Source organism: Balearica regulorum, chromosome 1 (assembly GCF_011004875.1).
Source record: "Balearica regulorum gibbericeps isolate bBalReg1 chromosome 1, bBalReg1.pri, whole genome shotgun sequence".
Classification (NCBI taxonomy): Eukaryota; Metazoa; Chordata; class Aves; order Gruiformes; family Gruidae; genus Balearica; species Balearica regulorum.
Genome location: NC_046184.1, coordinates 62,621,809 through 62,635,179, shown reverse-complemented (window position 1 = coordinate 62,635,179; position 13,371 = coordinate 62,621,809). Strand labels below are relative to the sequence as shown.

Here is a 13,371-nt window from a genome sequence, read left to right as displayed (position 1 = left end):
TGCTTGTTGAAATCCCCTTCTCTCAACTTTAACCACATGGTGTCAGTTTTTGGTATCATCTCTTCCCATTGATGCTGAACACTGTGGTTTCTGTTGCTTAATAGCAACTACTACTACAAATTCCTTGGGACAATGGGAAGAGTAGCCTCTCCTTTTAAGTTTTGTACTTCTAGTGCTTGAAATTGACCACTGCAAATGAAAACTTTTCAATCCAGAAATACTGCTTTTTAAAGTCTTACCCAGTATTCCACTGGGTTGGGGATTTTATGTGTCAATATCTGAATTCACCTTCAGTTGTTACTGCTCTGTTAAACAGAGATTTCCTATTTCATATTTCTTTTATATTATTATCAAGCTTCTTTTCCAGAAGGCCATATTGCATGAATTTTCAGAATGACTGACTATTTTTACGGGGGTTTTTGTGTCCTTTTACGGGGTTTTTTTTGTGTCCGTGGTGATATTCCTGCCAGAAACTTGTGATCTGGGGGACTATTTCCACTATACGTAAATAAATTTAGTCTTCTTGGCTTCTTATTGAGACATGAGAGGTTTTCTGTACACTAGCAAGTAGTGTGGCCCTTTAGGAATAGATCTTAGATGAAATTATCAGTACTGAAGACCCAAAGTCTGTGTTTAAAGTGTTTCACAAGGGTGTATTTAGGACAATCTCTAGGCTGGCCACAAGTTCTGAAATCTTCAGTGACTTAGATATGTTTCTGGAAAGCATCTTTGAGTTAGGTTTCCTCTGAAGGAGTCCAGTTCATGCATGTCAAGACCATTCAATGATCTGAACTAAAGCTCAGTAAGTTGAGATAATCGAGAGAGGTACTTCAGAAATGCATCTGTATCAGACACACCCAGAGAGAATTAGGCTGCTTCGGGACAGTTCAGCACAGAAATCTCATGTAGACGCTCTGAAACACCTTCTGGAGGAACTTGCCTCTCTCCGCTGACCACGTAAGAAATTGGCAGACACTAGCCTGCTAACTTAGGCTGATGTTCAGGGCCTGGTAATGAATACCACTAGCTTATGTAATGCGGTACAGTGCAAAGATCTGTGAACTAACCCCAGCTCAAACTGGTGCATCCACGTTGTGTAGCACTTTGGAGATAATAGCGGGGGTCTAGAAACATAGCTGCATTAACACATAAGAGCAAATAAGTCACCTCAAAACAGGACATCAGGTAGAGGTGATGTGTCTAGAAATAAAAGCTTGGGCAGAATTGACACCTGAACTAAGGCGACAGACAGCGTGAAATCAGATGCTGCTGCAGACATGGCTATGCTATTGTTTTCCAGCAGAGACTCAGTCTGCAGTAGTCTGCAGATTTTCCCCTGATCTTAATTGTTCTACAATAGGTTTATAGGATAATTCAGTTTGGAGGGGACCGAAGGAGGTCACGTACTAAGAAGTGTTTACTGTGACCAGGCAGTGTCCTTCACTGGTATGCTTTTAAGCTGCTCATCTTGGTAATACTATATGTATTTCTAGTAGAATATGTACATCTAGTCACAGGCCAATTTTTATTTAGATAATGAAACTTTGTTAATTTTTTGGAAAGTACCTCTGATTTCAGGCTCTTCTTCTTCCTAAGCCTGACTGTCACTTCTCTGCTCTTTCCTTAGCGTCAGATGCAGAATTACTGTAATCCCTAACAGATGTCTTGGCTTGATCTCAGTGTTCCTTAGCAACTGTCACTTTTCCCCCTTTCCTAGTTTAAAATAGCCTTGCAAGACAAGACTTTATGAACTTTAGGTGCAGCTGCTTGCTTCCACTTTGGTTAAAGTGGAAGCCGTTCTTCTGCATAGACTCCCCTTTCTGCAAAATGTTCCTCTTTGTCTCATAATCTTAAATTCTTCCTCCTTATGACAGCTTTTTGGTCACCCTTCGTTTTGTGAAGGGAACTAGAAGAACTTCAGAGAGAGGGATCCACAAGACCTAAGTGAAACTAAATAAGCCTCACTAGTAAACTGAAGTTTGAGAGCTGAGCCTGTGGGGAGAAGCACTTAGCTAACTGACAAATAATGTACTACTGAGCTTGCTTTATTCTGCATGGGAATACAAATTGACACTTCTGTACATTTTTAGAAAACTACAGCGTACCAGAAGGTCTAGCTCCTTATTGACGAAGTGAGGTTTATGGTTCAAAACTAGCTTGCTCTTCCCACTCACTCTTTCTTATATCAGAGACTACCTTGCATCCCCAAAACATTCTTGAAACAAACCTGAGAAAATTGAGTCATCTCAAAATCTTTCAGCTTTAATTAAGCAGGGAAAGCATTTATTACAAAAGATTCAGACTGGTTCTCCAGAACCTCTTTCCTGCACTGAGGATGTAATTTCCTGTGGTGGGTTCCTTCACCATGCACCTGACAGCATGTATCTGAAGACTGCTGAAAGTAGCTTCTGAGACTTACCACACAATGAAGTCACCAAATGTTTGTCATGATCCCCAAATAACCTGCTCTTGAAACTCTAATGACCAAATCCCTTTCGTCTATGATCTGTATATGTTACACAGAATCACAGAATGGCAGAGGTTGGAAAGGACCTCTGGAGATCATCTGGTCCAACCCCCCTGCTAAAGCAGGATCACCCAGAGCAGGTTGCACAGGATCGCGCTCAGGCGGGTTTTGAATATCTCCAGAGAAGGAGACTCCACAACCTCTCTGGGCAGTCTCTTCCAGTGCTTGGTCACCCTCAGAGTAAAGAAGTTTTTTCTCCTGTTTAAATGGAACTACCTGTCCAGTTTGTGCCTGTTGTCCCTTGTCCTGTTGCTGGGCACCACTGAAAAGATATAGGCCCTTCCTCTTGACACCCATCCTTTAGATATTTATAAGCGTTGATGAGATGCCCTCTCAGTCTTCTCTTCTCCAGGCTAAACAGACCTGCCTCTCTCAGCTTTTCACCATAAGAGAGATGCTCCAGTCCCCTAATCATCTTTGTAGCCCTCCACTGGACTCTCTCCAGTAGTTCCCTGCCTTTCTTGAACTGGGGAGCCCAGAACTGGACACAGCACTCCAGATATGGCCTCACCAGGGCAGAGTAGATGGGGAGGATAACCTCCCTTGACCTGCTGGCCATGCTCTTCTTCATGCACCCCAGGATACCACTGGCCTTCTTGGCCACAAGGGCATGTTGCTGGCTCATGGATAACCTGTTGTCCACATAGGTCCTTCTCTGCAGAGCTGCTTCCCAGCAGGTCAGCCCCTCACCTGTACATGGGCTTATTCCTCCCTAGGTGCAGGACCCTACACTTGCCTTTGCTGAACTTCATTAGGTTCCTCTCCGGCCAACTCTCTAGCCTGCCCAGGTCTCGCTGAATGGCAGTGCAGCCTGCTGGTGTATCAGCCGCTCCTCCCAGTTTAGTATTGTCAGCAAGTTTGCTGAGGGTACACTCTGTCCCTTCATCCAGGTCATTGATTAATATGTTGAACAAGACTGGACCCAGCACTGACCCTTGGTCACCGCTAGCTACAGGCCTCCAACTAGACTCTGCTGCTTATCACAACCCTCTGGGCTCTGCCATTCAACCAGTTCTCAACCCACCTCACTCTCCACTCATCTAACCCACACTTCCTAAGCTTACCTATGAGGATATTATGGGGGACAGTGTCAAAAGTCTTGCTGAAGTCAAGGTGGACAACATCACTGCTCTCCCCTCATCTGCCCAGCCAGTCATCCCATCATAGAAGGCTATCAAATTGGTCACCATGATTGCCCCTTGGTGAATCCATGTTGAGCACTCCTGATAACCTTCTTTTCCTCCACATGCTTAGAGATGAAATCCAGAATGTTTCAGAACTGTCATCCCATTTGCTGTTGCTGGTCTTCCATTTAATAGTTTATACCGATCTTTTTAATTTGTAACAGGGTATTAGGTTGACCTATGCTTTTGCCTGTAAGATCCTTTCCAGGAAAAAGACAACTGCTCATCTTTTAAAATGAGTTTTGTTCTGACCTTTTGTACTTTATTTCTTAACAGGTAGAAAAAAACTTCGACTGTTTGAGTACCTGCATGAGTCTCTGTATGATCCAGCTATGGCAAACTGCATCCAGTGGGTGGATAAGCCCAATGGTGTCTTCCAGTTTGTCTCCAAAAACAAGGAGAAACTTGCAGAGCTGTGGGGTGAAAGAAAGGGAAACCGCAAGATCATGACATATCAGAAAATGGCCAGAGCACTGAGGAATTATGGAAGAACAGGTGAAATCATTAAAATTCGAAGGAAGCTGACATACCAGTTCAGTGCTGTTGTTTTACAGAGACTTGCTCCATCTTATTTCTTGGGAAAAGAAACAGTTTATCATCCGTACATTCAGTCTAATCAAGAATATCAGTGTGCAGATGACTGGATCAATTACAGTAATTACATGTATAACAATGGTTATGCATTACAGCATGCTAACAGCTAGACATATCTTTTACATAAACAGGTCTTTGTTAGCTAGCAATACTTTCCAGCACAGGAACTCTTCTCTGTACATAGCTTTTCCTTTAAGATATCATACAAACACACAAAGAGGAGGGTTTTAAAAATGATGTTGGCCTAGTTTTGTTCCTTTTGAAGTTAATGATAAATGTTCATTGACTGTTAAAGAAAACCAACAGCTGAGGGCACGTTCTATTTTCTGTGACATTAATCAGAGGAATTACTTCAGATTCAAACTGGTATATCCAAGATCAGGATCAAGGCTTTTGTCTGTTAGCAGACATCAAAGATCCCATCTTGAAAACACTCGTTGGAAGTTTTATTCAACTTTCCAACATTTCCAATCAGAATTTAGATGCGGTTGTGCCATAGCACATGGACTCCCTATCAGTTCGGTGCACTTGAATTAGAAAAGGAAGAGATTTGCCAGCTGCACGAAGCTACTGTCTGCTTTTTTCATCAATGTTCTTTGTTAAGAGACATTTTCTGAGTGAATGCCTGGCTGAACGATAGAGTCCACATGAAGGTGCACCTGTTGGCGAAGTTGTTAATCCTTAATCATTTAAATTAACATATCTTAGCACAGATCCTGACATATGGTATTAGGATTGCCAGGTGCACATTTCACTGTTGGCAGTGGATTCATTAGGAAAGTGACCATACCATGAGAGGGTTAGTGAAGGATTATGCTTTTCATGAAGTTATTTACAGTTCTTCCTCCACTAATATGAGAAGCTGAACTTTTATCCAGCAGTTCTGTACTCACCTAACAAACATAGCTTTGTTATTTATAACCTCTTTTGGAATTATAACTCTCTCTATATAAATACAATTTCATTTTTCCAGCTCTTTTCCTACATGGGAACGTAGCTGAAAGGCTCAGTGATTTTACACTCTCTTCATGGGGAAGAAGGACTAAATTTAGGTCAAAAGAAAATATTAGATCCTTTATGCCAGGATGATACCCATAAATCTACTTTTTCTCATACTTCTCTTACCTGATCAACTTGAATCATCATATGAGCTATCTGTTGTGCCAAAATACTGCCATTCAACTGCATTAAATTCCAAGTTCTGCATTTTCCTTCAAGTCAGTGCAGGTCCAGATATTAATGAAGACAAAATTAATTTCTGTGGCGAGGTATAAATGGTGGCCTGATATGTTTGATGAAATTCACTGACTTTGATAGCTACCCCTTGCTCTAACTCCTGCTTACTTGTACAGGGATATAATTTTATGTAATAATCACAGTGCAACACACTCCACTCAAGCAAAATTCAAGGTTTTGAGTTAAGTTGTGTTAAGACAAAAGATGTGTACTCTTAGAAATCTGAAGTGTGTTAAATAGAACTAAAAACAGACAGAGATACTAAGTCAGTAAACATCTGCCAAAATGAGAAGGTCATAACTGTGTTGTTAGTATTTTGAGTGTAGTGTCCTGTAAAATGTAAACAATGCTACAAAGCAAGCACAAGAATGCCACCGATCTTATAGAACTGAATCTGGATCCTGCTGTAGCACTGAATGCAGTGGGAATTTAACTCTTACAAAGGAGTGAGGTCTTTCAGTTTAGGATGCCTTCACTATGTGAGCACATACATAAATACAACATTTCAAATGTCATAATGTACATAAATTTGCCAAGAAACGGCACAGTTTAGTTCCTCCACATCTGTCATGCATTGCACACTGACTTTATGTTATTTACAAGGCTGGCGACATACACCAGGTTAAGAGTCTGCTTTGTGTAAAATGCTTACTTTACCAATATGTTTAGATTCTCTTTCCTCACCCTCGTCTACTTGTTAAGGAAATAAATACTTATTCAGATTCTGTGTTACCTTTTTAACTTAGGTATAAACATTAGCATTTACTTCCTATAAAACTGGTAACCAGGTGAGATGCTATAGCTGCAGCTGGGAGAATAGTACAGAGCTGAAAGAGAAGAACATAAGGGGTAAGAAGAACTGAAGGAAAATCAGTCAGAGAAGAAATGAGGGAATCATATTATCTGTGGATAGGAAGAGAGAGATTTCAGCCACAGGAGTAACCATGGGGACTGGCAGTATTAGAAAGAGATTTCTTTCAAAAAAGGTAGTGTTGTGTCCCCTCCCCAATCAAAAGTACCTGGAGAGCTTTTAGAAGCTTCTGCTGTAGTTCTGTGGCTATACAGAAGGATATTTAACTGTGCAATGCACTGATATTGGGCTTACATACAGAAAAGATTCTTGACTGTTAGCAACACTTTAACCCTGCAGAGACAGGTTAAATCATAAGGAAAAGGACAAGATTACCAAATATCTGAAGCACAGACTTGCTAAGGTCTGAAATAAGATGAGGCTGTTTTTAACTGTGCAAGTGTTTACCACTGAAACAACACACCAAGGGATGTGGTGGATTCATTGTTTCTCAACATCTTTAACCCAAGACCATATCCATTTCTAAGATGTACAGTACTGCAATAAGGTCATTGTAAAGTCATAGCCATACCACAAGACACAAGACTGAATGCAGGAAATCAGACTCCTGCTAGTATCAGTATTTACAGGATCCTGTCAGGCAACTCCATGTAGGAAAGTCAAGGCTACATGTGGAGATCTAAACAGGATTGTAGTGGGTGCTTGGAAGGCATTTTGATTCCCAGTGCAATCCTCTGTGCACCTCACCCTCCATCCTTGTCCTCCCACCCTCAGTGTCTGTGTTGCATCTCCTTCCTCCAATCTGCATAGACTTGGACACAAGATGTGATGGTGCCAGGCACCCAGGGGAAACATGAGCGGCAGCTCCCAAGACAACGGCTTTATCCCATCAACGTAACTCTTGATAACTGGCCTGTTGCTGCCATTGCTGACTTCGCCTTTGTCTCTCTCCTGTCTCCTTTCTCCTCACCCCCAGCAGCCAAATTGGGCCAGAAAGCAGTCTGCCTGCCCACCCATCTGCCTTATTTCACACTCACTTCTGACTTAGAGGCTGCATCTTGCCCCAGAAGAGCCTGGGATAGGGCCTGGGGATGAGTAAAGAAGCTGGGCTCCTCCCACCTCCCATGCTCAGTACCTCACTTAAGAGGGTACCCCAGTCTGAGCAAGGTGCCTTATACTGAAGTCCTGCACGTAACTAATACTGTGCCTCGTGATGCTTCAGGCATTTAATGAGGACATGAGCCTTCCAGAGTGAAGTTTGCCTCTGAAGGGATGGCAGAAGTCCTCTTGTGCAGGTGTAGCTAGAGATGAGGACAGTCTCCTTGCTCATCCCTTGTGCTGACTTTGCAGCCTGGTTTCTGTGCAGACATGGCAGACAAGATCAGAGTCCCAGGTGAGTGCTGGGATGGTGCCTCTCCCCAACACACAGTTACTGTTTGCTTAAGTGATGGCAGGTAGGGTATCATGCCTTGTATAACTGCTGTAGCTTCAGCGTCGTCCTCTGATGGAAGGTCTCTGTGCTACAAACCAGTATGGAGCCAACTCGTGGAGTTGTACCTTGGTAGAAAGGGCTTTGCCTCTTTGGTGTGTGTGGGGGGTGGCTCTGGGCCCACAAGATGGCACTAACAGACAGCTTTTCACATGGAATTTGTGAGGCTTGCAGGCCTCCAGGTCATTTATTCTCTGCTCATCCCTTTCATGTTGGTTCCTCCCGCCCCCCACCAAGTTTAATTTTTTTCTTCATCATGCACAGCACTGCTGCAGATGTGGCAGTAGCAACACCTTTCCTTTCGAAGTTATTACAAGGCCAGTTCCAGCTGTGGCAGATATAGAAAATGTTGTGGCCGAGATGATGACATGAAACCCACAAGTTAAAGGAGATATATTATGTCAGCAGATCCACAACTCTGTGTCGAACCACCCTGGATAACAGTCAATTTTATATCTGCAGCTCAGTATCTTCTCCAAAATAAGCGTGGCTGCAGTGGCTTCCAACAGTGCTGAAGGTGGTGCACGAAGAAGAAATAAAGCTGATCTTTCCGATCAGATTTAGACTTCTGAATTTCTACAAGCAGGGATTACATTGACAGCCTTACAGACTGTGTGAAGGAGGCAGAACCAGATCATCTTTGTAACATTTTTTTCCTACCCCATCTTGCTCGGCCTATGCCATACTTACCTATATATATATCCTGTTCAGCAGACAAAAAGCAGGAGAGATTCTTAGCTTCCAGCTGAAAAATTATTTGATTTCATTTCATTTGATTTGAATTTGACTCCAGTGAAACTTTTCCCTTTGGTAGCACTTTGAGCACACATCAAGTACCTGCCTGTACCTTGTCAGACGCTTACCAGATGTGTATTTTGGTGGCAGATGGGTCAGATTGCCCCACCGACCCAAGTGCAGATGGATGTTGCCTCATGGAGAGCATTGGGTTATCAATTCCTACTTTTTACAAGCTGAGATCTTCACCTATCTTCTCACAGAGCTGCATGTGTGGGTTTACCATTAGTACATTGCTTAGTGAGCATAAAAAGGATGGGAAATACTACAAACAGTGGTGGGCTTTTTTTGCAAGAAACTGCCCCATGGATTGTTTCCTAAAAGGTATCCTGAGTGCCAGATGTAAATAAAACTATGTCATCTTTTTTGGTTAATGAGAGCTGCCCCTGCATTCCTGGCAACATCTAAACAACCATAGCTAATTGCCTAATAGATGAATGACTGCAAACACTCACTGGTGTATCAAGGCAACACTGGAGCTCAAGTTGGGTGTTCAGGCCACTTTCTAGTTATGTTTCATTGACCTTGGCAATTTGCCTAGTTTCCTAGTTTCCATACTTTCTTTTACGACGAAGGTCAAGGCAAACTCCCAGACTCTAAACTGCAGGAGCGGATTCCTACATCTGTGCGCAAGCTGAGGGCAATGACATTGCACATGCCCACTGCTGTCTGCATGAACAGATTCACTCGAGGGACTGGAGAGAGCCCGAGACCATAAAATAAAATTTGTATTTTAAATCTTTTTTGGACAATGTTTTCCAATTCTGCTTTCAGTCAGGTTTACAAAGACACTGCATTTCACACTGAAACCTTTCCTGTAATATTCCATTAGACAATGTGATTAAGGCCTCACGTGTATTGCAGGAGACCTGGAAAACTGTGTAGTCAGTGTATTATGTAGAGAAATCCCTTGTTGATAGTGACAGCAGAGGGCGTTTGCCAAAATGCGTCATTTTCTTGTGTTTTCAGGTCCAGCAGAGCTCCCTGTGAGTTACCAACTGGCTACCTGCAAGTGGCACTTCACAGGCAGTGACTATCTACCTGTGTAAGGACCTCTGCTGAAATCTACTACTGGTTTAGAGCCTTATTTCACCCAATTTCTAGTTGTCTTACCCACTGACATGCTGTGGATTTCATGTGGTGTGTTTTGAACTAAAAACTGGCAGCAGTACCAACTTACCATTGGTTTATTCAAAAGAGGCCTAGACCTCTAACACCAAAGTGCATCACCAGCAGCACAGAGCTTATCTTTGAACATGGCTGTCTTATCATGTCTTTTATTATATCACCTTCACCCTGAGATTTCAAAGGGCTCTGTAAAAGTACCATCATCCCCATTGTATCTGCAGGTAGAGCAGAGCACGCATGAGGTACGGTCAGATGTCTGTGGACACAGCAGTGTGAGGAGAATGCCAGCATCCTCAGCCTGTCCTGCAGCCAGCAGCCAGGACCATGTTGTGCCGGTCCAGCTTCCTGCTGTTTTTGAGGCATCAAAAGAAAAAAGTAAAATAATTAGCAGAATCCACTGAAAGCGTTAAGTGCCCAAAAGAGAAGTTAGCAGTGCTCCACTGCTGCATATGGCATGCCTGGAGGCACACCTGGAGGCAGCACATTTTTATTATTACTCAATAGCACACCTCAGGTTTAAAACGTGGGATGCACTAGTGCAGAAGGGCAGTCCTGAAGCAGATGGGAACCTTTTTGCCTGAGCAGAGTATTTCTTTTGCTTTTTTCTAGTGAAGAAAGTTATACCTAATTATGACAGTTGGGAGCTTCAAGCCAGACAGCCTTGGTGCTGGGCATACATTTTAAAATACCACTCTCCCAGTGCACTATAGTGCTTAAGAGGCACCGGCCACCTTGTTAGGAAGTTGCACATTGAACAGTCAGTGTTGATACAATGGATTATAAGGTGAATTACAGTGCAACCAGGCTGTATTAGCAAGATGCCATCAAACTGCACGCAGAGTGTAAACTGATGGATGGAAAAGTAAATTCCTTATTTGACATTCCAGAAACACATAACCTGAGCCAAGAGTTCAAGAACCACAATGAAATAAAAAGACAGACAGCTGGTTGTTTGTCATGATACCTCTGTGTAGAATTAGAGGCATTAATTACATATGGAGAATATTAGTGACAGTTTAAAGTGGAACGTAGTTAATCATTACAGTACTATCTCAACGCAGAGTGCTGGGGAAACCATATAATATTTTCTTTCAGAGGAAAAGAAAACTCAGCAAACCTATTTGGAGTACTAGCCACGTGTAGTAGTACGAGGGTCTAGGTTGACTTTTCTGCCTCATTAGAGCAGAATTCAATCACAACTAGAAGACACAATTCTTTACAGATTTGGCTAAGCCCATTAGTCTTGCTGAGGTCCAGAAAGCACAGGAGATTGCTGAAAAATAATAATATTTAAAGTATTTGATTTGTCTTCTAGTTTTTAACTTCCTTGATTTCAGATTTCCAGTCTGCACCCAGCAATGTTGAGGCTAACACTCTTTTCAACAGAAAGAACCAAAGACTGGGAGAGCTGAGGTTCTTGGAAACGCAGCACATATGGAGAGATGCAGGATAGTTAGGAAAATTCCATCTTCTGTACAAGCAGCAACATGCTTCGTAATGGAGGCAAACCCACCCACTACAAGTGGTTAGTAACTTGCAAGCAGAGACAAGGAGGAAAAGATGTGGCAGCGAGATGGTCTCTGGCCACCTAAGTCTGTGCAATCACACGGGCAGCCACGCTTTCACCCAGCTCCTCCTGCTCTCAGTTTCCTCTTGACTGGTTTTATACCACTGGATTACTTTGGACCTCTGGGGTCTGCAGATACTCTCAGTCTTCATAGACTAAGGCAAAAGATTTAGACAGCATTTCAGCATGCTAGCACAAAATCCAGAGAATCTAATTGTCCATTCCACTGGTTTAACAGTCCACAGTATGTAGACCAGATGAGAATCAGGCTTAAACATCTCAAAAGGCCTTGGAAGGTCTGAGCATCTCACTAAAAGCAGTCCTGCAGGAAAACTGCAGTATTCACTTGGTGTCACTGTGAGATTATGCTGTGTCCTGTGAAAAGCACACTAGAAATGGAAAGCGCTGGGCTGGCTACAGAGCATCAGGGCCCTGACTGCACGTGCCCCTCTCCCGTGGGGTTGGCCGCCTGGGCTGAGGGCCAGTTTCGATAAACAGCTATCTGGCCTTGAAAATGTTGTGAAGAAAGAGCTGTTTGAGAAGAAGCTGAAAGAGCCCTCAGTAGGGAGTCTCGTCCTCTGCTTGAGAGCCGAATTTAAGCTGTCTTAGACCCTGCCTGAGCTGTGCTGCATCCATGCCCTCCCTGGCCATGTATCTTGTTGATCCAGACCCTCACCCTGACCCATGGACTGACTTTGTGATGTTACCTCAGACCTCGCTCATCACTATGGACTTGTCTGTCAATCACTGGACTGTGTCTCACCTGGTGTCCTGGTTTTGGCTGGGATAGAGTTAATTTTCTTCCTAGTAGCAGGTATAGTGCTGTGTTTTAGATTTAGGATGAGAATAATGTCAATAACACACTGATATTTTGGTTGTTGCTAGGAATGTTTACACCAAGTCTAGGACTCAAGGACTTCTCAGCTTCTCATACTGCCGTACCAGTGAGGGGGCTGCAGGTGCACAAGAAGCTAGGAAGGGACACAGTCAGGACAGCAGACACAAACTGGCCAAAGGGACATTCCTTACCATATGATGTCATGCTCAGTATATAACTTGGGGGAAGCTGGCCAGGGGTTTAGATGATGGCTCAGGAACTAGCTGGGCATCAATGGTCTGCAGGTGGTGAGCAATTGTGCTGTGCATCACTTGTTTTGTATATTCTATTCAATGAAGATGATGATGATGATGATGGTGATTATCCTTTTCTGCCATATTAATCTGTCTTTATCTCAACCCACAAGTTTTACCTTTTTTTTTAAATCCAATTCTCTCCCCCATCCCACCAGGGAGAGGAGTGAGCAAACGGCTGCCTGCTGGGTTAAACCATGACACCTCGTTACTCCCACCAAACCTATTCTGCTCACCTTGCTTGGATGCTGTGGTACTGTGCCCTTGTCAGCGAGGTCCCTGCCTGGCCCACCTTGAAATGCTCAGCATCCTGCTCCCTTTTCCTTGTGGAGCACCTTGCCCTTGCTGCTCACAGACAGAAAGGTAGCCGAAGTGCAAGTTAAAATTTTCAGTCCTAATGAATGAATGCCACTACCACATTCTGGGAAGTGTAATGAAACACAATCTTAAATGGAATTACTTGAAAATAGTATCTAAGCGGTCATTCAGAGTATTGTTTGGCATATGGGAAGCATTTAATTCTCTCTCACACCTCTGCGCAAAAAAAGCCACCTCTTATGTAGCTCTTGTCTACAGAAGGAAGTTCTTTTATTATGTGCTAAACTGCAAATTTAAACCAATGTTGTTACGCCAGTATTCCCCTCTCCACATGTGAGTTCCTATTCCGCGTGAGTCTCTGCCAAATCCACACTCACTCCGGAATAAGCATTACACAAGTATCATGGTCAGTGGTATAAGTGGTAGCACTTCCTTACCTGGACTAAGCTCTGCAGGATTTGGACTGTTGCAGGCTGAAAGTAACTGGAAACATAAGTCTTTCTGCTTTCTGTATTGATTTCTCTCAGATACAACATGCTTTAATTTGCACTGTGTGTCTGTCGGTTTGATTTCTTCTCAGGTTTTGGAGTC

The 13,371-nt window shown here is 43.1% G+C and overlaps 1 protein-coding gene across 4 annotated transcripts in view; it reads left to right on the top strand.

Moving 5' to 3' along the window:
- The window catches only part of SPIC (Spi-C transcription factor), a 30,583-nt gene extending 24,319 nt beyond the window's left edge, over window positions 1–6,264 (top strand). For all 4 annotated transcript variants that reach the window (XM_075754857.1, XM_075754866.1, XM_010311848.2 and 1 more), the window contains one exon: window positions 3,988–6,264. In XM_075754857.1, the coding sequence (XP_075610972.1) occupies window positions 3,988–4,415 (428 nt within the window). In that variant the 3' untranslated portion in view covers window positions 4,416–6,264. The remainder of the gene's footprint in view (window positions 1–3,987) is intronic.
- Window positions 6,265–13,371: the final 7,107 nt, after the last annotated feature.